Consider the following 26,644-nt stretch of genomic DNA (forward strand, 5'->3'; position numbering starts at 1 on the left):
TGAATCTGCACAATATAAGTGCATGGGTAAGCAGACAAAACTATTGTGCTATGGAAGATGATGTAGGGCAGACAGTTCTGATCCTGTAACAGCTATACCTGAGAGTAATTGTTAAAGCAAAGTAAATCTCTGCTTATACAAGTTAAGTGCTTCTTTTTATAACTGCATTTTGTCAAGAATGGCTGTTTTTAACTGCTATAATACTTGCTGCCATAATTTGAAATAAGTTTGTTACTACTTGCAAGAATTCGGTAAAATGTAAAACAAACACTGCCAGCACCACGCTCTCAAACAGTCCTTTATTGTAGAGCACAGAAAAAATACTAAAAACAAAACGAACATGGATTGAGCGCTTTCTTCCCTTCCACAGGGATTTCATCAGAATCAGTAATCCACCATTTGTTTAGTCATTATATAGTCCCCCCAGTAATAATTAATTAGTTACTTCCTTTTTTACTTAAAGCTATATTAAATATTTGTAAGGAAACCTTCTTACATGTGTCAAACTATAAAACTATAAACTAAAGAATTCCTAAAATATACTATAAAGTACCACGTGGAATCCCTTGTGCAAACCAGTTCCTAAAAATGCCATACATTTAAAATACAAATGAAATACATATAAAGACACTTATGAAACACTTTAAAAACATTTTGAGAAACATTTAAATACTATAACAATAGTGAACTATTCTGTATAAGTCCACAATAGACTACAATGATACTTTAATTAAAGAGTTTATTGAAATGTTCAATAGACATGGGTTAGAAATGATGGAGAAAATAATAAAATGTAATGATGCTAAACCCAGCCTTTATATAGAACAGGCAGAAAAATGCAATTTGGACATTAAAAATGACCTTCTCTTTGGGCAGTTTGAAGAATTGTATTTTAAGCAGATTAGGTATGTTTATTCCAACAGTAATAGACTTTTTAACGAAAAATGTAAAAAAATGGAAAGGGACTTAAGGGACTATAAAGACAATAAGGCTTATAATTTTAGGGACACTAAGAAGAGCGGACCAAGTGGGAATGAAAGGGACTTTTACAGACCCAACAGTTAGATACCAGGATAGATTCCCCAAGAAAGGGGCTTATGGTGGAAGATATGAGGGAAAAGTTTATGAACCGCAGGCTTTCATTACCGTCAACACTGGGAGGTGGGCCTAGACCAAGAGGAGAGGCAGCACAGAAGGGGTGGAGCAATCACAATTACAACTACAATCACAATCAAAACAAGTTGAGGTACAAGGAAAAATGGTAGGAAACTCTCTAGAAGGAGAAATACTAGAAGATGGTGTTATCTGTACTTACAAAGGATATCATATCTTCAATGTTGCAGGTGTAAAATTGAGTAAGGAACATTTTTCCTTGTGTATGAAAGGGTTGACATTTGTGCCCAACAAACATTTTGACTACATTGAGACCATAGTAGAATTAAAGATGTTTGTGAGAAAACTAAATTTGCTGTACACATTTCAAGATAAAAATAAGGATGAAAAGGCCTCCAAATATGTAAACAAAGAATTGAAAAAGAGAAGTAACATAAACCCACCCCTAGAACCTACCCTGAATATTATGGAAAAAGCAATTATGGAAGATATTTATAAACTAAAATGTAGGGAAAATAACGCATTTAAGAGATGGAACCTATCAAGTGAATAGTTTAAAGTGTTGAATACTGTTAGAAATGATAGAAGTGTAATGCGTCCAGATAAGGGAGGAGGAACAGTGATTTATGATGCCATACAATATTTTCAAGATATTTTTAAAATGTTGAATGACTCATTAACCTACCATTTATTCTCCATAAATGAGTTTATTATTAGTCACAATAGAATTTACTTTTACCTGGATGAATACCTCAATGAAGGAATGATATCAGGAGAACTTTTTGAAAGTTAAGAATCCCACAGTGGCAACTATCTTTGGTATTCCTAAGACGCATAAAGGGTTGGACAAATTAGCTTTTAGACATATAGTTTCAGGGAGGGGTTCCAAAACATACCCATTTGGAGTGGTGATAGACAAATGGTTAAAGAGGACGGTTGTTAATGCAGGACATATTATTAAAGATTCCTGGGACTTTTTAGGGAGATTACAAGAGACACTTTGGCACCAGGATTTACACTTTTTAACCATTGACATATCAAATTTATACATCTCGATTCCCAAGGAAGAAGGCCTTGACTACTTTAGATCAAGTATGGTCAATAATACTACCCTATCTGAGGATAACATTTATTTAATTATGGAATTCATGGAGGTAGTATTGGACCACAACTATATATTCTTTGGAGGTGAGTACTTTAAGCAACATAAGGGTGTAGCCATGGGGGCCTCTTGTGCCCCAGTTTATGCAAACTTAGTTTTGTTGGAGTGGGAAAGAAAGTATGTGTTTACAAGTGAACACAAGGTACATTTGAAACTATATGTTAGATTTTTGGACAATGTATTCATTCTTTGGAAAGGTCCAAAAGATGGGATAGAAAAATTTGTTGATTACTTGAATAAACAACATAATTTCTTCAATTTACGTATGCCCACAACAAGGAAAGGATCAGTTATTTAGATACTGTCATCATAAAGGATGGAAAGGAGTTCAGATCCAAAACATATAGAAAAACCACCTTTAGCAACTCATACTTAGAGTATTCTAGTAGTCATCCCCCCATCAGAAAAAAAGTATTATTAAAGGGCAACTCATTAGAGTTGCACGTATGACATCACACAAAAAAGATATGGAAGAAGAATTACAAAAAGTAGTAGAACTTTTTAGAGAGAGGAGATATCCTAATAAAATGTTGCAAGAAAATGTAGATTATGTCAAAAAAGAATGAGGGGGAATAGAATCCCCTATTGGGGAACCCACAGGGTTTGAAAGATAATAATCAGGAAATGGAGGGAGTTATGGAAGACTCAAAAGAATTTAAGAAGGCTATAATAGTTCCTTATTCAAATATGGCAGAAGAGGTGAAAAGGATTGTAGTCAATAATTGGGTAATATTAAGAAACAATTCAAAATTATGGTCCATAGTAGGAGATAGGCCTAATTTTGTGTTTAAGACAGGGGCAAATTTGAAAAAATGTTTTGAAACAGCTCCTAGGAAAATAGATAGAAGTGGAACTTATAAATGTGGTTCTTGTTCACAGTGTAAACACATACAATTAGAGGAATCAATTGAGCTAGAAAACACCTTAAAAACTCAAATTTATTTCAAGAGGGGCAACTGTCAGACAGTAGGGGTGATCTACTTAGCAAAGTGTGTAGGCTGTCCCAGTTTCTATGTGGGAAAAACAGAGGGAAGGCTTAGGGACAGAATCTATGAACACACGTATCAGATCGCTACATGTAATACAAACAATGCCCTATACAAACATTCTTGCGTGTGTAAGAGGTGTAGTGGGTTCAAATTTGGTATCATTGAGAAAGTTCTACCCAACCCTAGGGGGGGGGTGAGATTTTAGAAGTCACATAGAAGAAAGAGAGGTCAGGTGGCAAATAAGACTACAAGCTAGTCAAGCCTCAGGATTGAATGAAATGATATCAATTAAGCCAATTTTGAATGAGAAGGCAGCTTTAGTCAGTTAAGATATATACCTGTAGGAATATATACACAATTATTCATTAGTTATTTATTAATTATTTATTATTGAACCAGTTGGGATTGATTTTAGACATTTTTTTACTTACGAATGGTTCTAACATTTCATTATACACAATTTTTTAGACAGATTTTAGGATAGATTGTTTATATGCATTTGTATTTTTAATAAAATTGGTAAAATTTCATGATGTATTTATATAGTTAACACACATTATACCTTTTATACCTTTAGCAGCTGTTCCAAAAAGTTAGACATTAAATATTTTCTTTACTGGTATGGGTTCTTGTTATATAAATGTGTTATTAGATACGTGGACTTATACACAATAGTTCACTATTGTTATAGTATTTAAATGTTTCTCAAAATGTTTTTAAAGTGTTTCATAAGTGTCTTTATATGTATTTCATATGTATTTTAAATGTATGGCATTTTTAGGAACTGGTTTGCATAAAGGATTCCATTTTGTACTTTATAGTATATTTTAGGAATTCTTTAGTTTATAGTTTTATAGTTGGACACGTAAAAAGGTTTCCTTACAAATATTTAATATAGCTTTAAGTAAAAAAGGAAGTAACTAATTAATTATTAATGGGGGGACTATATAATGACTAAACAAATGGAGGATTACTGATTCTGATGAAATCCCTGTGGAAGGGAAGAAAGCGCTCAATCCATGTTCGTTTTGTTTTTATTGTTTTTTCTGTGCTCTACAATAAAGGACTGTTTGAGAGCATGGTGCTGGCAGTGTTTGTTTTACATCTTATTAGTGGTTTTGGCACTGTTATGGCTGTTGGATTCGTAGTAAGAATTTGGTAAGATGCATGGTGGGCTAAAGGGTTGTTAAGTAAAATGAGATACACACCCATCAGCACATACTCAAAGCACAGATCAACACTCTGATACCACTTTCAGTAAAAATGTGTTTGTTGTATACATTACATGTATATATCATTTACAAAAGTCTTTTTAACTCTAAGAGAAAACAATCATGTCACCTTGATCAGTTGCAGTGTTACAGGTATTGTTTTGTGGGATGCATTCGCTCAGTAAGCTTTTGTGCCTGAGATTACATAAAGTGTATGGATACATATATATATATATATATATATATATATATATATATATATATATATATATATATATATATATATATATATATATATAAATAAAACTGGCAGGTACTCAAACAGCACATTATATGGGCAAGGGGGAGGGTGGTGGTGTAAGGAATTTACTAGGCCACTCACAAACAAGAAGAATTCCTAAAAAACAGAGGAAGCAGAAACATACTCTGCTGAAAAGATGGCACATAAGCCAAAATACTCTAATGCAGAGAATGAGGTGGTACCCCAAGCCTCTGATGCAGAGAATGAGGTGGTACCCCAAGCCCTCCATCTCCATGGATGATGGCTCTTTCGCCTGCATGTTGTTGAGCAGGCCTACCCAGACTGTTTCTGGCCAGATGTGATGGTAGACATCAATGCAGTTGGTAACCACAATTGCAGTTATGGGAGGGTGCACCACTGGGCCACTGACATAACACATGCTGATGAACTATGAACTGAACACCTGGCATGAAAAGGTAGGTCAAGGTGTGCTGGGCCATTAAGTGAAACACCTGTCATGGAGAAAGAAGAGTTTCTTTGCTCTGTCAGAGGCAGTGGCACCTCCACATGGTCCCACAGTGTGGTGCTGGATGCCAAGGCAGAGCTTGAGTGTCCAGCAAGACAATCTACTGGAGATGTCCCATGTATGTAGGCCACTATTTTGTGTAAGACTACCTGCATGTGCTCTAAATCCCTTAGTGACTGTCCAGATTATTAAAGCTGCATGATTTATGATATACAGGAACATCAGGGATAGCCCCCTGCATGGTCATCTGCACAAGGTATGCAATTAAAATATTTACTTTTTTAACATTAATATTTACACACCTCAGTTTCACATATATTCCTGGTGCTGGGTCCTACTTACAGTGAATATATTTTTGCCTTAGTTATATTTACTGGTGATTCTGTATCCAGTACAAGTACTGTGGAACTGCCCCCACCTGACGCTGGAGGATCAGCAGCCTCTGATGATGATGGTGGGGATGACATAGCACAGTTAAGGAGTATGGAGTGTGTGATGGACACAGGGAATGTGACCACTGCATCTATTATGCAGACATGGGCACAGCCTCTATGCCTCAGCAGTCACTCCACACACAGAGAGGTCAAGTTAATAGGGAAACTAGCAGGCAGGAAAGAGTGGTACCACCTAACAGACACAAGTCAGAATTTGCCACTACCACTCATGGGCTGAGAGGTGCACACAGGGTGGTGGGTAATGGCACTCAATGGAGACATGGTTACCACCATTTCCCTGGGATTAATGTGTCAGTGGCTGCAGCCCAGAGTATGTGCAGTGCTATCATGGAGCCACAGGCTATTAGCACTACAGCTATGGTGGAGATAGTGGGGATGATGTAGAGTGTGCATGATGAACTAAAGGAGTGCATATCCCATATGTGTGATGGTTTGGATAGACCCAATCACATACTATAATATGCAATGTCTTCATAAAAACACCTGCCAGTGGTGAAATGCCATCCACAAAGGTGGTTCATCACTACTGCCACATATGTTAGTCATTATGGTAGTGGATGACCTAAGTCATGCACCCACAGCTCAAGCACATCCAGGGCTACACCTGTTGTGGAGGTGTCAACACCCAGGAGAGGGCATTCCTGTTGTTGTAGTCATGGCAATGGCACATCTCATAGAAGACCACTTATGGTCATAAAGCACAACATCACCTGGCCAGGGTCATGGTACAACCAGTGCAACTCTGGATAGAGCCAGTTCTCATGGGTGGATGAGCACAATGGATGCTCAAACCTCTGCCTCAAGCCCTGAAACTCTCCAGTACTACAAGTTGCAGTGCTGCAGCTACTGCTGAGGCTGTGCCTGTGTCCCACCAGAGCCACACTCACAACACTGGTGCATCACAAACATAGCCGGTCTTAGGCATAGGCCAACTAGGTGACCGCCTAGGGTGCCGCTCTAGCAGGGACACTTTTCCAGTATTTATTTAGGGTAGGGAGACCAGGATGGGGGCACCTGGTGGTGTGGTGGGGGCGCTGTGGATCCCTTTTGCCTAGAGCACCAGTTGACCTAAGGCCACTCACACACACAAACAGCCACTGTCACAGGCCCTTCACAAAGTCTTTTATGTTAGCCCCCTCCCAACACACACACACACACACACACACACACACACACACACACACACACACACACACACACACACTAAAATGCAATATATGCAGCAGTACATTTTATTTTAATAATCCTCAGTAGTCACAAATTTCACTATGACTGAGATCCACTCATGTGTTTCCTTCTTCACCTCTGAAAATGTTAATAACTTTTCCCTAACCTTTGTACATTGTTACTTAGGTTGCCTATGTCTGATGCACAGCATGGCCAGCTTATGCATGTGTATGAGAAGCCTGATGTTACTTTTGCATGTGTGACAAACGGAAATGCTGCCAGCCCAGCTAGCTGGAATTTTGCAAATAATTATATATCACTTGAAAATATTAATATGATTTATATAGAAATGTGACACTGCTAGCCCAACTATCTGGAATTTTGTAAATAATCATATGTCATTTGTGAATATTAATATGATCCATAGGCTTGTCTTACAAATGTAAGAGAACTACATTTTATGTGTATATTAAACTACTGGTGCAGAAGTGTGTGTTGAACTGTATGTTCTGTACTGAGCTTCAAGAATGTAACCACAGTGTACCCTACTAGAAAATAACAGACTTAACTTGCAAACTCTAAGAAAAAAAGTGAATTGTTCTACGATTGTGTTTATCTCTCAGTTTCACTGAAGGAGACAGGATGTCTACAGCAGAGGTTTCTTTCTACTGTCTTGAAACAGAAATAATTACTAGGTTTGGAATGTAAGGTGTTTTACTGCTGTGTGACTTCCCAGTAGCTGCATATCTGAGAGATGAGTATTTTTCACAGAGAAATGTTAAATTCTGTTGGTATCTGTTAGCCTGGGAACTGAAGGCATGTGACAAATAGTGATGTCATCCAGCTGGTCCAGCAGTAATGTTTTGATATTAATTTGGGAACTCTCTCAGAGACTGTGCATTTTGTAGTTTATCTTTGGACCTGAAAACAACCATTCTCATCTGCGTTTTCCTTGCTGTGTAAGTAAGTCTAGGGTACAGTGATATCTTTTAGCTATAGATAGGAATATAGTGAAGATTAGTCTAGATGTTTTCTGTATTAGGTTCATAGGTTCATAGGTAGGTACTAGGCTATCAGCCCTGGGGCCTATATAAGCCTAGCCAAAAAGGTTCCCTGGCTTTTGCCACCCAATAAACTTATTTATTTGAGACTATCCTGCAATGTTGCTTTAATATATTCCCTGTGATTTTGAATTCTGTAGTCACTGTGCTGAGTTAAGTATTATCTTGTTCTTTTATTATTATTTATTATTAAATATATTTAAACCTTTTAATTGTGGCTGGTTTGTTTAGAGATATTTAAGGTCTTTAGAATACTTGCATATGTATTGGGTGACATTGTACAGGCCACTCCTAAATAGCTTTGAAAGTATTGGTCACACTTACCATTTGAATAATAGTAACATTACACAATAAGATTGGTCACCCTTTAAGAAGGGCCTTAAAGTAGATGATAAGGGGTCCTGGTGGCAGTGCTAACTACATTATGGTCTGGACAGAAGGGGGTATAGCTAGTAAACCTGTGCCAGCCTTTCCCAGGTGTGTGTTTGTGTATAAATCAAATATCAATGTGTGTGTGTGTGTGTGTGTGTGTGTGTGTGTGTGTGTGTGTGTGTGTGTGTGTGTGTGTGTGTGTATCAGCTACTTGGGCAGGGACATGAAGCACTGGTTGGACAGAGAGAGTGCTGAGAGGACTTGGTTTGGAACCCTGGCTAAGGACTCAACTCTATAGCTGTGCCAGTGGGGAGTCTTATTGGGGATCTGGAGAAAGAGGGAGAAACCAGCCCCAGACTGATTGTGATCTCTGTGTGCTCTTAAGGAAAATTGTACTTTACTGTGTGTGTGCTTTTCATCCTCCTAATGGGGATATCCCTCGCCGGTGCTAGTGGTGACGATTGAGGCTCCTTGATTACTGGGCCAGTGTAGGGGCATCACAGCATGCATCATTTTTACTGCAGTGTATATGCTTTTTTCTCATCTACCATGTTTTGCAGCTATATACAAGCTGCTGCCTCTTTACCAGTGCCACAACACAGTGCATCTCCCACCATCTGGCATGATCATCCCTGCTGCTGGCTCCTCCACTGACTTACCCTCCACTGCCTGGTGTGCTGGGGACTGCTGCTCCTGCAAGTGCCAATCTTGCTTTAACTGCCTTCTGAGTATGATACTGTATAACACTGCACATACTGATATATTTTTTGCACACAAGCCAGGGGCATACTGAGGGACACCACTGCATGAATCCAGACAGTGAAAACATATCATTAGCAGCCCAGACACAACCTCACTAATGTTTCTGGATTGAGCACCACTGTACCCCTGGTCTGTTTGAGTTTGTGGATTTCTTATGGGTGTCATGAGCCAGGCTTCCATTCATATCTGGCATCACCAAGTAGATGCCCCTGTGGGAAGAAACCCCCTCACAAAATGTTTATATGTGTCATAAATGTACCATATGTGGAGTCATGATAGCTGTTAAGGTAGCATGCAGACACACTGTAGATTGTATCCTCTGAATTACAGACCACTTGACAGCCGATGAAGTAATACCCTTTACAGTTCACTTTCCTCCTTCCTAGTTCAACAGGTAGGGCCTTAATTTCAATGTGGAGGAACTCTATGACTCCATTATTTCAGGGAAATAGGCTATATCATAGAAATCCTATATGGTGTTGGCTCTCTCCTCTGTATTACATGGGAACCACATATGCTCCCACACCAACTAAATCATCGTATCAAGAAACTGATAGAGTATTCTCAAGGCAAATGCCTGAGATACCAAAGGCTGGATCCAGCACAAAACAACCTAGGCAGATGCCTAGGGCCAGGTGCTGGAAGAAGGCCCAGCATGGCCTTAAAAAATATATATATATATATATATATATATATATATATATATATATATATATATATATATATATATATATATATATATATATATATATATATATATATATATATATATACATATATGAATCCACTACTCTGTACAGAAAACAGGCTCTGTACCGTTTAAAACACTGATTCTTATTATACTTGGATGTCAGGCTTTCAGTGTCACCCACACTAGAAGCATTGCTGAGTGAGAGAATTTTTTTTCCTTCTTTTTCACTACTTAACACACATGTAAGTTCAGCAGCCTTAGAAGTACCTTTGCAGCAATCGACATCATTGGAAGTACCATTGCTGAGTGTGAGCAGGAGATTAGGAATCCAATCAGGAGATTTGTTCATAGGGGAAGGGCAGTTTGCTTGCCTTTTTTTTTTCATCTCTTTCACGCATGGAAGGGAAAAAGAATAGTTTTTCAGGCAGGAGATTGCTGAGTTAATGTTCAGAGTGACAGAAGATACATAATTTGGTGTGTGTGTGTGTCCCAAAGGCATATTCACCAAGGATGTAAACTTTATAAGATTGTGCGTGTGTGTGTGTGTGTGTGTGTGTGTGTGTGTGTGTGTGTGTGTGTGTGTGTGTGTGTGTGTGTGTGTGTGTGTGTGTGTCCAAGGAAGATTCCCCAGTAAACTCTATATGAGGGATTCTCCAGAATGTATTGAAAACTCTACAGGATAGATTCTCCATGATGTATTGAAAATCAAATGGGATGATTCCCCAGTAAATTCTAAAAGAAGGATTCTTCAGGGTATATTGAAAACTGTAGAGAATGTACACAGAAAACTGCCAAGATAGCTTGTAATTGCTGCTTCACCAGGAGGATTACAGTAAACAATTTCAGGTAAATCAGTTTATGCTTAGTTAGAAGAGTCTTTACCCTAAGTCCCAGGAACACTGCCTGGTTTTCTGACTTGCTTAGAATCACACAGAAGGAGGGGCTAGAGAAATGCAAACCTTGTATCCTTGACTACAGGAAGCAGCTCATTAAGAGCTCTGAGCTTAACCCACTGCACTAGCTGCCAGACCTTCTTTAACTTCTCCATTTTCTGAGAAATCACTGAGAATAATAGTCAATAATGCCAGTTATTAGAGTTACATAGTTGTTCAGAAAATGCATTTCAAGTTCATTAGAGTTGTTTGGCACTTAAGTTTAAGAAACTGATTTCTGTTGGCAAAAGTACAGACAGACCTTGAATCCTTTCACCTCCAGATACCTGCTGTGTGCCTTTGAGAAAATCACTCAAACAGTGCTCCTTGGTCATTCCTGAAAAGGGACATCTTCTACACTGAGTTTAACTGGATAGCAAATAGATAAAAGATAATGTTTTTAAAATATGGGTGTCTTCTTTATTTTTGGCTTTGTCAAGAATTATTGAACAAAGAAGTTAAGAGGTATTTTTGCCCGTTCTGTGCAAAATTTGTAGCTTTCTGGCAAACTGTTGTAGATTGCAGTCACTAAATAGAGACAGGCATGGTTTTAGGATTTGTATCCTTTAGAAAATGTTTGCTTTTGCAAAGCTTTTTATTCTAACAACTTGTCAAGTATATGAGAGAAACATCTAAAATCTGTTCCTGATTTCTGGGATTTTTGTCTCTGATTTGCACTAAGATGTTGAGGGGGAAGAGGGAAGTCACAATGGGTTCCACTGTATAGTTCTGACAGCAGTAAGATGAGCTACATTTCAAGGACATTAGTTATGAATGTATTCATTCACTTGTTCTCAAGCAGATTTCTGAGGTGTACAGTCATGTGAGTGGCTGTAATTGAGGGTCTATATCACAAAGTCAAAGTTTGAAAAGAGTGAACGCTCTTACATCGACATCAAATACACGAAGCCACAGAAAACCGAACGCCGGAACATCAATTTTTTTCCCAGGGACAAAAATCGCTGGGCCATTGTCAGAACTTTGCTGCTTCCTCCACTGTGGTGCGATCTCGGAGTTGGCATATTTATATGTTGTGTTTGGATTTGTTTTTTTTTTTTTTTTTTGGAACAGCGATTTTTCCCCTGGGAAAAATAACATTGTTCCGTACGTTTGAGATTCTGTACTTTCGGGTATTTTGTGTTGATTTAAGAGCGTTCACTCTTTTCAAACTTCGACTTTGTGATATAGACCTGTAAATGATGGCTGCATGTGTATAGAAATACCTGGTTCCTGCAACCCACAGTAGTTATGGTGTAAAGGAAGAAACTGATTGTAGTAAATAGCATCATGATATGAGCCATGTTCTTTGGTTACAAATCTTGGTTTCCTTGTTTTGTTAACTGTTGACAATGTGTTTATTTGGCTGTCAATAAATTGGACAGCATGACATTTGAGTTTAATGTTAATATTTTAAGTCACAATACATTTTTAATTTTAAAAACAGTTTTCTTTTGTAGACACAGGAGTGTGAAATGCACTATGAGCTGCTTCTGTAGTGCAGGGTTTGAGTCCCTCAGCCTTAATTTCTGTTATGTGTGACCAGGTCACCTCACCAGTCAGTGCTCTTATGCTACCCCTACAAAGGGACACTTGTATCTGGTGGGCTTTCCCAAGCTGTTACCAAATGCATTGCACATTTGTCTTTTGAATTCCTGTACCCCTCACACACACTGTAATTAGTGCTTCACTATATGCTGTTTGACTATGAGTCTCAGCACATGCCTGGGTTGCCAGCTGCATTTTCAGTAAATGTGAGTTTCAAGAGAAGAGAACTTTACTGTTGCTCATGCTAAGCCTGTTTTCAATGTGAGACTGTTTTGCTTAGCAAATGGCAGTCAGTGTTTTGTTGTAAAATTTGAAATAGTTTTAAATTAAATCCAAATCTTTGTGCGCATTGTAAAATAACAAAAAGGAATAGTATGTGCAATGACAGATTTGAACAGTGTTTTGTGGTAATTGAGGAGAGGCAGGCAAGTAACAGAATATTGGTATGGCTGCATGGGTGTGGATGGGGAGGGGTTAGTCCATTATGGTGCCTAGGGCCACATTTGACCATTATCTGATTCTGAAGATACCCCATTTTTTTGCCAGTAGGTCATTGAAAAGTCCCTGTAGCTGATATACACAAAGCCACACATAGCTTAGTATCCACTAGTATAGATTCTCTACAACTCCTATGAGGCTTCAGACAAAGTTTACACATGTAAACGATTTCTTGTGTCATTTTATATCCACACAGTACTAGTCTACAATGTTTGTCTTTAAGTCCATGAAATATTAGGCAAGGCCAGATGGCCTGACAACTCTGGGGGTTAATGCTGTGCACCATCTAGCAAGGCAGTAGCAATAAGAGCCTCTTACAGATAGATATTTTCAACTGCATGATTCTCTTAGTCTGAACATAAACATTCATCCAAGCTCAAACATGCAGTGGGCACAGCCCCATTGAACAATACTTAAACATTCATGAATCACTTCACTCTTGTTTTGTCTCATTTGCATACCACAAGATGCTCGTTGTAATAATGTTGCTCATTACCATGTCATTACATGACCACTAGCATGGACCATGCCTGTGTTTGCTGCTCAATCATCCATGCTTGTGGCACATGCATTTCTGAATTACACACACCTTGCACATGGCTACTTGTTGAGCACATTCCCTTACTACAGTATGGGAAAGTTTTCTTAATCTGCACCAATATGGGAATTGGGGGGGGGGCAGAGATAAACAGAGCAAGCAAAGGGTAATGCTAGCAAGATAAAAAGAAATAAAAAGTAAAGCCAGTTATAAAGAATTAATTTTTAGACATGAAGGATAAATGGATGGAACTGATTAGCTATTAGTGCCTTTTTTCATTCCCTGTATAATTTCCTGCATTTTCAAAATGGTTAAGCATACTTGACCACTGGGAGAGCACTGTTATAAAGACATTACCATTTCCCATAGCTATCACTGTGCTGTTGGAAATTTGGGTGATGAAATGATTGTAACCCATTTCCTGATCTGCACTTCAAAAGTAAGGTGGGCAATGTTTAAGTCAAAATAAGAGGTCTATATTTGCCACCTCTCTAGCCATAAAATATGCATTCTTTCTATATTCTTAACAGATACTTGCATGGCTGTTGCTTTATTACATTAGTTTATTAACTAAATGAGTTTTTTTTTTTTTCCAAAATCTCTTTATTTCAATTTTCTTTTTTCAAATAATAACAACAATACGGTAACTCAAAAACACAAATAAACAATACAAATACCAATCTAAAGAAAACAGACAACAATCTCATTCCGAGAAAATTATACATATATATATATATATAATATATACACAAGAAGTCACTACATCGTCAAGTAAAGTATGAGAATTCTTATGTTCATTTGGTCTCATAAAGGATAGTTAGAATGGGGATAGTCTACATATAAAGTAAAAATAGAAATGTAACCATTTATTTGTATGTTTAGGGAAAATATCTAATTACACATATACTAAGAAAAGGGAGAAGATGCAAGAAAGTCTGGTTATACTACATTCATTTCTTATTTAAAGGTTAGCTTTTCATGACAATTTGTAGGCAAATTTTATTTGTCAAGAATTATATCTAACAAGTAACCTCAATATTTTTGATAATAGCGTTTGTTTTTTGTTTTTGAATAAATTAATTTGTGAGATGAGATATATTTGATAGCAAGATTGCTAAAATTTTCCCATGTAATTGGTGACATGACATTCCAATTCTTTGTAATAAAGAATTTAATAAGGGCACACATAGTAATAAAAACATGTTTTAATATTTTTGGGAGTTGATTGATATTAATGTACAATATAGCTGTCTCCCAAGTAAGGGTTGATTTTTCATATTCCATCTTCTCTAATCTTACTGTCAAGGAGCACCATAAGCTGTGTATCTTAGTACAGTTCCACATGACATGTACAATATCAGCTGTTTGATCCAGACAATGGGGACATATGGGTGAAAAGTTAGGATTTAATTTATTTAATTTAGATAAGGTATAATATAGATTGTTATTTACCATAATTTGTGTATATAACAGCTTCTTGAAAGGAATGAATTTGATTGTATTTTCAATGGCTAGTTTCTTATTTTCTTCAGTCAGTGATTGATTTTTCGTTTGCCAATAGTTTGAAAATAATAAAGACTTCTGATGTTTTGCACTCATTACAATTTTATAAGTCCTAGAAATTGTTCTCCCTTTAATCGCACGATTTTCAAGTATTAATTTAACTAAATCTATGTTCTGTAAGTCAGTGTGTATTTGTGAGAATTTAGCATTTATAAGATGAAGAAGTTGGTTAAGGATAATACTGTATTTCATAGGATGTTTGAATTCAAGTCTCATTTGCCCCGTGTTAGAGTCTTTCCATTGGTATATATCCCATATTGTGTAGCCTTTTATCAGGGGGTAGTTTGTTAGATTTACTGGTTTATTATTTATTAGTAAATTAGGATTTAGGTGTAACGGTTGTATAAGGGCAAAAGCGTCAGCTAATTGCAATGATTTAAATAGTTTATGAGTTGTAAGAATCATGTTTTTAATTAGTGGGTGTAAATTCTTCTTGTGTATTCTAGCCTGGTTTAAATTTAAGAATGGTAAGGATTTGATATTACAACCAAGGGATTTCAACTGTTCATACCAGATTTTGGTCCATTGGGGTGTCCAAGTATTTATATATGAGTCATAGTTTATTATTTGTATTAGTCTGTATACAGTAATTATACTATAGTAAAGCTTAAAATCAGGTAACCCCAATCCCCCCTTATCTTTGGCGAGTACAAGTTTTGCATAGTTAATTCTGGTAGATTTGGGATACCATAAGAATCCTGATATAGCTTTTTCCATGGCAAGGAAGAAGTTTTGGGGAATATTTGAAAAGGTAGCATTTAATTGAAAGAGTATTCTTGGTAAAAAATTCATCTTGACAACACTAGCTTTTGACAGTAGAGACATATTAATGTTCTTCCATCTACCCATATCATTTTGAATATTAGTCCATGTAGTTAGTAGGTTATTGTTTATAATATCTTTGAAGTCTGAAGTAAATATTATTCCTAGATATTTTATCTGGTAGTTTATTTTGATCTCACTCATAGGAAAGTACAATTCTTTATGCCCTATAGGACTGAGGGGAAATATGTGTGACTTGTTTAAATTTAAATTATAATTTGAAACTATCGAGAACTCATCAATAACTTTAAGTATTTTTGGGAGGTCAGTAGTGGGGAGTTGGAAGTATATATTTAAGTCATCAGCAAAGGCCGAGTATATAAGATTTGTATTGTGGATTCTGGGAATATGATGAAAGTTTTTTGTGAAATAAACAGAAGGAGGGGTTCTAGATAAAGATTAAATAGGTATGGTGAAAGAGGACATCCTTGTCTTGTACCACTGGATAAGAGTATAGGGTTAGTTATAAGTTTATTTACCTGTATAGTGGTAGAAGCTTTCTGATACAGAACCTGGATCATTTTAATGAATTCTTGAGGAAAACCATATAAAGGCAGTATATTAAAGAGAAAGTGTAAGTTTACTCTATCAAGAGCTTTAGTTGCATCTACTGTAAGGGCATATCTTGGGCATTTATCCCTATTAAATACAATGGTATCTAAAAGGAGGGTGTTGTCACTTGTTTGCCTGTTTGTCATAAAGCCCATTTGTTGTTGGGAAATAATAGAGGGGAGTATATTCTTAAGTCTATTTGCTATATCATGGGCTAATATCTTAAGATCAGTGTTTATGAAGGCTATTGGTCTATAATTTGCTGGGTCTGTTGGGTCAGAATGCGGTTTAGGAATCATCATTGTCTTGGAGTTATTTAAGTATTTGTATGTTATACCACATTGTATTATATAGTTGAAAACTTTTAATAACACTTTGGAGATAGGTTCCATGAATAGCTTATAAAAATCTGATGTGTATCCATCAGGCCCAGGGGATTTACCTAATTTTAGTTTGTTTATTGCAGCTTTTATCTCTTTTAAATGTAACAGTGATTTTAAGAGTTTCCTTTGATCTTCTGTAATTTGTGGAAAGTTTATATTATGTATAAAACCCTCAAATCTGTCTGTAGATGATGATAAGGGTATATTGTATAATTTCTTATAAATATCTTCAAAAGCATCCACTATATCTTGATCTTTATATTTCACCTGTCCTTCATATTTTATTTCTTTGATCCTAGGAAGTCCACTTTTTATGTTAATTAGTCTAGCTAGGAATGTTGATGGTATTTGAGCCCATTCTGAATATTGATATATTGACCTTAATTCTAAGAAGGAGATATTTTCTAAATGTGTTTGTGTAATTGTTTTTGCCAATCAATTATTTTTTCCTCAAGTTCTTTAGAATATTTTTCCTGAAGTTCTAGTTCAGCAGTGTTTATTTGACACTCTAGTTCATTCTTAAGATTGTTATATTTTTTTTGAGCCATGCAGATTTTTGAATAATAATACCCCTGATGACCGCCTTGGTAGCCGCCCATTGTATGTCATATGGAATTTGATCGGATATAAAATCATTTTCAAGTTGGGCTACCACATTCTGAATTTCTTGTGTAGTTTCTTGGTTTTGTATAATTTTAGGATTTAACGTCCAGGTATTGAAATAGGAAATATTTTGTTTATGAGCTTGAAAGTTTATTAAAAGTCTAATTTTGAAATGATCTGAAAGAGTTCTAGGTGATACAGCATAATTTATTCTGTTAGAAAGGAAAGCTTAACTAAATGAGTTCTAATAATATATATGTGTGTGTATATCTATATGTATGTATGTGTATGTCTACCCATATGCAAACCTCTTTCCATGTTTACATTTTCATCTGCATGTTTTTTTTTTTCCACATTCATATTGCTATTTTATTTTTTCATTCTATAAATTTGTTTTGTAGCATTCAATAACTAACACAGTATAAGAAGATCACTGGAATATTATTATGCTTGGTGTTGCTGTGGCACAATACCTTGTTTAGAACTATCATCTTCCTTTCATGCAGCTCTGGTGGTGGAGACTTCCAAGTGTACTCCAGCAGTTTTTTCTTAAAGTTGGCAGTAGGAGTTACAAGTACTGATGACGGCTATCCTAGGATGTGGCTAGATAAGTGCTCATCTGGAGTGAATGATGTTGACGTTCAGATATGGGGAGGAACAAGGTATGATCCTTAGATATAATAGTATTATGTATAAATATGTTTTTTTACATTTTATGTTTAGTATGGAAAATGCTGACTGGCAGTTTTAAAACTGCCTTTGTAGGTAAGATTTTTGGAAAAGGTAAATTTAACTCAGGAACCCTAATACATATATGACTGTAACTATTTGTTCAGAGTATTGGCAGCTCTTTAACTGTCGCATGCAATTTTATCTGATAACCTGGTTTTCTTTCATTATTTTTGTAATACACTACAAAACTACACAGGGAAAAGCATGATTTAAATAAATAAGTATGGCTGGCTGGTTGGTTGGCTGAATGAATAAGAAATGGTAGAACAACTTTTACTGTCAGTTCTTACACTAGGACTTGGGTGGTCCACAAACTGCACTTTAATAAGCAGTAGACAAAGTGATGGAATAATATCCACATTCAGGTATCTTATCTATTTTTTAAATTAATGTACTAGATTTATGTTAAAGTTATAAATCAGAAGTAATTTTTAAATGAGTTATTTTTTTTATTTTACTAATAATGGTATATAGTAAAAGAAAATAATGCATTCTGAACAGAAAAGATATGACAATATAGTGTTACAGATATGTACGTTATTAACTGGAACAAACACCAAATATGTTTAAAGAGTAAAAAATGAAGACTCATTTTATATATTAGCATGAATATCACTAATAAATACAAAATCACATTAGACACTAGACTTATCTCCCCATATTTTGATTTAGTATGTAATGCAAGAGCAATCGTTATAATAAAATGCATATACCCAAAACATATTGGATAGAACCACAATAACAAAATATATCTTTTGCTTGAGGTTTCAAGATGATGGACAAACAGCGCAGCAGATAGATATGAAACTAGCTAATCGTAAATTGAATGATTTAAAAAATAAAAATAACATGATAATTCACACCTTAGAGAAAAATGTTGGGAGTATTGTTATAGTTTATATGGTGAACAGCAGGAGGGGGGAGGAGTATTGTTATAGTTCATATGATGAACACCGGGGGAGTATTGTTATAGTTTATACGATGGACAACAGGGGGGAGTATTGTTATAGTTCATATGACCTTCACTTGGTTTCAAAATAATCTGATTGCAGACTCTGATTCTTTCCTTCCCTTGCCAAATGCTAACTTCTTAGTCTGTTACCTATTCTAAAAAATTCAGAACCAAGAATTAAATTTTGGTTTCATCATAGAGACAGACCCCAATGCAATGCCTCCCTTCCCTGAGTTTGATGTCAGTTTTCTAACCTGAACCAAGAAAAGCCCCTTTTATTGGGATCAAATGTACATTACTTGTCATATAAATTTCTCTAAATAGGTGAAGTTATATTTGGATTTTCCCAATGACTATCTAATTTTAGGATTTTACAAGCTAAGTTAAGTAACAAATGCAACTAAGCACTAAAGTGACTGGAATGGGGCCTCTGCTAAATTAATTGTTGCCAGATAGCAAAGCCAACCACAAGGCATTCTATAACTATGTCAAGAATCTAAATGGCTATGCTCAGATCTGCTCTGAGCTAAAACAGAATGGCATTAAATATACTGATCCCAAGGATATTGCCAATATCCTGGCAGATCGATTAAGTGCCAACTTCACCCCCCCTCTCACCCTTTAAATGGCCCATCTCAATACTGGAAGATTGCCAAATTCCAGTAATAACGGCCACACAGGTAAAAAAATGCACTCTCCAAACTAAGAATACAGCATCCATGGGACCAGATGACATCCCGGGCTGTGTACTACATGAACTACAAAATGAACTGGCACCTCACCTAAGTGTCATGTTTAATCATACCCTCACCTCAGACTTCATGCCCACTGAGTGGTGCACAGCTACAGTTATCCCATTCCACAAGAGGGGATCCACCTTGGATCCTGGGAACTACTGTCCCATCAGTCTGACTAGCCTGATCTGCAAGACCATGGAACATATTATCATGGAACTTATAAACAAAGACATTGACAACCTTAGAACACTGGACCCCACCCAGTTTGGGATCGTGAAGGGCTGATCTTGTCTACTGAACCTTATTGACTTTTTCGAATCAGTCTCCAGAGCTGTGGAAGAGGGTAAGGCAGTCCACACAGCCTATCTGGACCTCGCCAAGGCCTTTGACACCATCCCCCACTCTGGAATCATAGATAAACTTACGAAGCTGGGCATTAATCCCTACGTCACTCAATGGATTGCCAACTGGCTTACTGACAGAACCCACACTGTAAAAGTAGCTAACTCCAAATCCAGCTCCAGACAAGTGACAAGTGGAGTACCTCAGGGTTCAGTCCTGGGACCTCTCTTGTTTGGCATCTACTTCTCTGAAGTACAGGCCAACACTAACGGACTCTGGCTAACAAAGTTTGCAGATGACTGCAAACTTGGAGCCATTATTGAATTTTCAAATGATGTGGATACTCTACAAAAGGGCCTAACAGAAACAGATGCTTGGTGCCAGAGCCATGGGCTCAAGCTCAATGCCAAGAAATGTATAGTTATCCCCTTTGGGAAAAAACATGTACCCGTGAATTATCACATAGGTGGCAGTACACTAAACAACAAAAGTGTGATAAGAGACTTAGGGGCACAGGTGGACAGTGGTCTCACCTTCAATAACCACATCACCACAACAGTCAGGAAATCCTTCTATCTGGCACACCTCATCACTAAGGGCTTTTCATCCAGAAAAAAGGAGGGCATTGTCCCACTGTACTCATCCCTTATTAGACCTATTATAGAATACAATGCCCCATTTGGTATGTACCTCTCAAGACATCTGCAACAACTGGAGAGGCCGCAGAAATATCTCACTAAAAGAATCACAGGCCTAAAGCAAATGACCTATGCTTACCACCTTAGAAAACTCCAGCTATACTCTGTCGCATAATGTCTACTCCGAGGCAATCTCTGCTTAACATACAAGGCCATGTCAAACCCAGAGCTGTTGGACATGCTACACTTAAAGAAATCCCAATCCCTCAAAGCCACATGCTCCAGGGATCTAAATCTTGTCATCACAATAAAAAAAAACATGCTGGAGGGATAGGTTCCTGACCCAGAGACTCCCCAGACTCTGGAATAGACTGCCCATACATGTCAAACACAGCCTCTTTGGCCCTTTTGAAGAGGGAACCTTGATGATTGGATGGGAGAAAGGAAATTCACCCCAGGGATCACGTCAGTCACCCTGCTAGACAGGGGTCCAGGGAAGTAAATAGTGTGGGAAGAAATAGCCAGGGAATTGTTATGGCTAGGCCTGTATAGGCCCTAGGACCGATAGGCTAGTACCAACCTATGAACCTATGTGAATATTAACAAACTGTCCAAAAGCTATAAAGACATTTCTTTAGCTATCCTGTATCACTCTCCCCTCTTAGACTAGATGTGGATATAAACCAGAAATAACCACAATAGATGTAAATAGGATATGAATCACTGCAACTGCACAGATGTTTACTATAATAAATAATTTCTGATTCATAATGTTTCAATGGACTTTTTAATGAAATAAACAAGATTAGAAAGTATTTCAGAAGCTTTTTAAAAATACTGGGAATGTCACTTAATCATCAATTGTACTTGGGAATGCAAATTTTGGCCTAGCAGTTTATTGTAGCCACACCAGGCATTTATGCAATGGCTTATTTAAATCCAGCTGCCATAAATGCATACGATATCCCCTCATTTTTTTTATTTTTTTTTTTTATTAGTTCTGTGGAACTAGATAAGTTGTAGAAGATATACAATTCAGATATTAAATAAAATTATTTGACTGCCAAGAAATGATCGCTCAAAAGAGAACATTTTACATCAGCCCACTGAAAATGATTTTAATGCTGCTTAAAGGAATAGGTTCTGGTAAGCTATCTGTCAGCTCAGATGTTGTTAATACCTCCACACAAGCAGTTTTGGCTGATTGTTGCGCTTCACACTGCGCTCTTTTAAAATATCAGGACACATATAATGCAGTGATTATACTCTGAAATCAAAATGTGTAGCAGAATAAAATGTCTAACATCTTTTAATGCTCTTTCTCCTGCAGAGAGAGAGAGAGAGAGAGAGAGACTTAGTTTCTGTCTGCTTTCTTATTTGGTGATGCAAAGTGTTTTACCATCTTTCAATTGAAATCTGGTAAAGCTCATTGTGCTACTATACATTTTTTTCTTTTTTCTTCTATAACTGGTAGTTCAAACAGCAGATAAAGCTCCTTGCACCTCAATTAATTATGACTGGGACTTACCAGTTATAACCATTATCTTTTCTCATCATGAATGCCAAGAATGAATGCTTAAGCATGAATGCTTAAGCTTCAGTTTTGATGTGAATTTTTTGGTATCCATACCTTGAACTAATAAGCTGGCTATGAGCAGAGACATGGCCATAATTATCTCTCTGTCCCATGTCAACACTGCATCCATGATGACCAGTAGTTGTGCTACACATTGCAATAATTAACAGGAAATAAACTAAGGGTACTCACTCTTTCTGGTTCTGCCACCAGCAGATAGTTATTTTCAAGAAGAGTGAGTGGATGTAGACCAAGGCAGAAGCAGAAACTCATGTTATCTATGGTGTTTACCCACTATCGCTCCCGCAAGTTCCCATTAATTCTGGGAGCACCTCTAGCGTTCACTTCTGCTTGTGAAAAATCACAAAAACTGTCATGAAAATATATTGACTAGCAGGCCAGTAGGGAGGGAGTTGGTAAACCAGGAAATGCATGCAACTATGCTATGATATTTTAGTTATTTACAAGAAGATCGTAGAATACCACAATATCTGAAACAGCAAACAAGCAGGGAATCAGAGAGCACAGAAGAGAGCCTTATAACAAGCTGAGAAGGGTGCCCTAGATGAGTTACATGGGTCCCTATCAGTTCAGTGAAACGTCAGTTCAGCGGATAGCATTTTCAGTGCACTTACATCAAACATGCCATTCATCAAACTGTTCATACTGAGCTTGCGGTACAGAGATGATCAGGAAATTTGCCCTTTCCTCACTGTAGTTCGATCTCGGAATTGTTAGATATAATTAGTGGGGGGTGCAACCCCCCCAAATATGAGGAATTTCATAAACCTCATTTTCAATGAAATGCTGTTCATTGAAGTGTCACTCTGATGAAGTAATATAGACCTGAGTTACATTGTAGGGAATGTATCAGAAGAAAATCTTCCTCCATTCTATCTCTTCTTCATTAGCAGTTGCAGATCCTGATCCATTTGTTTTTCTTCTCTCCTCCTAGGTGTGTAAGAGGGAATGCTTAAACAGTGCAAACTGTTGTAGCACTTACCAAATACTACATTACAACTCTGAAAACTATTTATCAAATATTGCATTTGTTAAATATTATTATACTGTTCAGAAGCTCTTAAATTTAGTGGTAAGGTTGAAACTGTTTTGGTCACTAGCTAAAGTTCGCAACTTTATTTGTAATCTAGATAAATGTTTTATGTGTTTGTTTACTTGTCATTACTTCTTTTCTGATGATGCTATTTTATCATGTGTGCCATTACTATATTTGGGAAAATTCAATAAAAGAAATTCTATTCTAAAAAGTGTAAAACCTCAATCCATACAGCCGTTACCAATAAATGTACTAATAGATAACAGGGCCTCAGCTTCTTCCAAGTAGAATGATTATGAATAACAATGAAGGCTACCCGTCCTTTAAGGCTTTAGTGCAATTTTATTTTCAACATCTTCAACTTATGAAATATGGTAAACGTTTATGCCTTCTGTGTGTTATTCCAGAACTATCTGAGCCTGATAAGAAATAATTGTGCAGTTTAAATCCAGTATTGTTCATTTTAATCTTTTTTGTCATATCCTTGTTGTATCTGGTACTAGAACAATAAACAGAAGGAAAGTGGAGCTACAACGTAAATGTTTTGTGCTGTAGGTAGTACTGATCGTAACAAAGTTAGAAACAACTTTCTTTTAAAAATGCATACTGTGGATAAAGGAAAAGAGCAAAAGAAAAAATGGTAACTTTAATTGGGAGCAATTTCTCTTAGGAAAGCATGCCTTAGAAAAATTCATGACTTTAAATCAATTTGAAGTTTATAGACTCCTCACTCTGTGAAATAAACATGTGAAATGCTGAAAATGTTGACAACCCTCTATTATGCCAAAATTTGCAAAAACATATTTCTTTAAGAGGAACATGATTTTTTAATCCCTCCCATGTTGAAGACTGTACCTCCACATTTTTATACATATTAACTGTGATATCACTGAACCTTGAGGAAGGAGTAAAATTTCCATATCTTCATAATTCAAAGATCCCCCACCCCTCCTGAACTTCTAAATATTTGTTTCAAGGTCACAAAACAGTTGAAAAAGAAAAGATATGCCACTATTGCTGAAATATGTGTTGGCAAATTTGATTAAGAGTTTTAACAATTGCTAATAATGCTGGCACTGTATCAATAGGTTGCCATTAATAATAAATTTGATAAATCAGGGATCAAAGCCCTTGCTTCACCAATTAGGTGTCAGAAAACCATGCATCGACATGAAATTGTGCCCTTTGCTAGGAAATGAAAAAAAGCATTGAGCCATTCCTAACACATCTATTATAAAGAAATTCATCTTGGCATGCTGCATTTTTTTTGGAGGGGATGTGTGTGTTTCCCTTGATAAATATGTTTGAGAAGTAACTTTTTTTTCTTCTTTTTAAGTTGGTTTTATAGCATGTTTCTTGGCCCTATAAAAGATACTGTGAAACACGTGTTGAATGCACAGGTAAGTCTTTTCTAATAAGAACATTCAAGTGATCATTTGCTACTAATAATAATTGTGATACTTGACTTCATTCATTTTAATTTATCTACAAAATTTATTTTCCTGTCACCTGAAAATTTAAAAACACACTTCCTGCTGGAGTTGGAGCATACTGTTATATTTAGGTGAATTCTAATGTGAGCTGTATGATGGATCACAGCTGAAGGTTTTTGCCTCACAGGTCTCAGATCTAGAGCTGTATTCGAGCCAATAGCAATGTCCATCAAGAGTCTGCATGTTTTTCCCATGGACATGTCCATGTGGATGTGCCCCAGTTCCCTCCAAAATCTAGCTACTCTAAATTGTCTATGGACATATCACATTTCTTGTTGAACTTATGAGCATATAAGCATTGGTTGAAAAAAAATCTGCAACATACCAGTTTATGTACCTGTTTAAAGGAAGACTCCACCTTAGAACTCAAAAAAATTTTTTATTGTATCTTTATTTTCTGAGCTATTTTAATGCCTCACAATCACTCCATGTGCTTCTTTTACAATTTTAATGTGCTTCCCACAAAATGACAGCTGATGGGGTCTACATTGGTAACGTGATCTTGTTTTATTGCTTTCATTCCTTCTTCCCAGAATACATTTCAAGTCCTCTTTAAATTACTCATGCTAGACACAAGGAATTGATGTTGTTTTCTCATACGATTAAGATAGAATGGCAGGAGTGTGAAGTACTGTCATCTAAAACACCTTCTGTAATAAAGTTGTTTCAATGTTTCCTTGAGTGAACCTCATTTATGTGTCTTGTCAGAGCTTGTTATATGCTATAAATAGCTGTTAGCTACTTCCAGCAAAAGAAAGTAGGTAAATAGTAGGCTTTTGTAAACAGATTCTTTTGTAGTTCTAAAGGAATTGACAGACTTTCACCACAGTCTCATCCTGAGGTGTGTAAACTCTCACTTCAATAAATGGTTCTTGCTGTACCATGTACAGGTGATATCTAATTTTGGAAAGGACTCCAAAGTAAGCCTGTTTACTACTTCCCAGGGCCTTCAGTGAGAAGTTTTTTTCTCTTTCCCATGAATGATGCAGAATTAAAAAGTGCTTTACTATTTTTTTAGTTATTTCTGTCATGCTCACCACTCCTTTTCTCTGTTTTGTATTTATTTATACTTTGTTAAGCAAGAAAGAGAACTGGTCCCAGGACCCTTTTCAGCCATGACCCAGTCTACACCTGTAAAGATAATAATAAATGATAAATGCACTTAGCAATGCAAAAAAAAAAACTGATGCTAAGACATTTGACAAAGATTGCATGTATAACACATAGCCAAGGTGTGAAAGTGAATGAGTAAAACATTAAACAACATTTACTAGAATGTATACATTAATAATGTTTAAATCTGCTATGCTCACTTTATAGGTTCATAGGTTAGTACTAGGCTGTCGACCCTAGGGCCTATACAAGCCTAGCCATAACAATTCCCTGGATATTTCTTCCCACAATATTTACTTCCCTGGACCCCTGTCTATCAGGGTGACTGACATGATCCCTGGGGTGAATTTCCTATCTCCCATCCAAATATCAAGGTTCCCTTTGAAGAGGACCAAGGAGGCACTCTGCTTGACATGTATGGGCAGGCTATTCCAGAGTATGGGAAGTCTCTGGGTCAGGAACCTATCCCTCCAGCCTGTTTTGTTCATTGTGATGACAAGGTTTAGATCCCTGAAGCTTATGGCTCTGAGGGATTGAGATTTCTTTAAGTGGAGAATGTCCAACAGCTTGACATGGACTTGTATGTTAAGCAGAGATCGCCTCTGAGTAGACGACATGCCACAGAGTATAGCTGGAGTTTTTTTAGACGGTCAGCATATGGCATCTGCTTTAGGCCTGTGATTCTTTTAGTGAGGTATTTCTGTGGCCTTTCCAGCTGTTGCAGATGTCTTGTGAGGTACATATCAAACAGGGCATTATACTCTATAATGGGTCTAATGAGGGATGAGTACAGTGGGACAATGACCTCCTTTTTTCTG

The 26,644-nt window shown here is 36.8% G+C and overlaps 1 protein-coding gene across 1 annotated transcript in view; it reads left to right on the forward strand.

Moving 5' to 3' along the window:
* Positions 1–26,644, forward strand: part of LOC122816270 (bactericidal permeability-increasing protein-like) — a 707,989-nt gene that overhangs the window by 407,281 nt on the left and 274,064 nt on the right. The window contains exons 5-6 of the mRNA XM_044089007.1: positions 17,693–17,848; positions 24,557–24,620. Coding sequence (XP_043944942.1) covers positions 17,693–17,848; positions 24,557–24,620 — 220 coding nt within the window. The remainder of the gene's footprint in view (positions 1–17,692; positions 17,849–24,556; positions 24,621–26,644) is intronic.

Source organism: Protopterus annectens, chromosome 12.part0 (assembly GCF_019279795.1).
Source record: "Protopterus annectens isolate FY-2018-M chromosome 12.part0, PAN1.0, whole genome shotgun sequence".
Classification (NCBI taxonomy): domain Eukaryota; kingdom Metazoa; phylum Chordata; order Ceratodontiformes; family Protopteridae; genus Protopterus; species Protopterus annectens.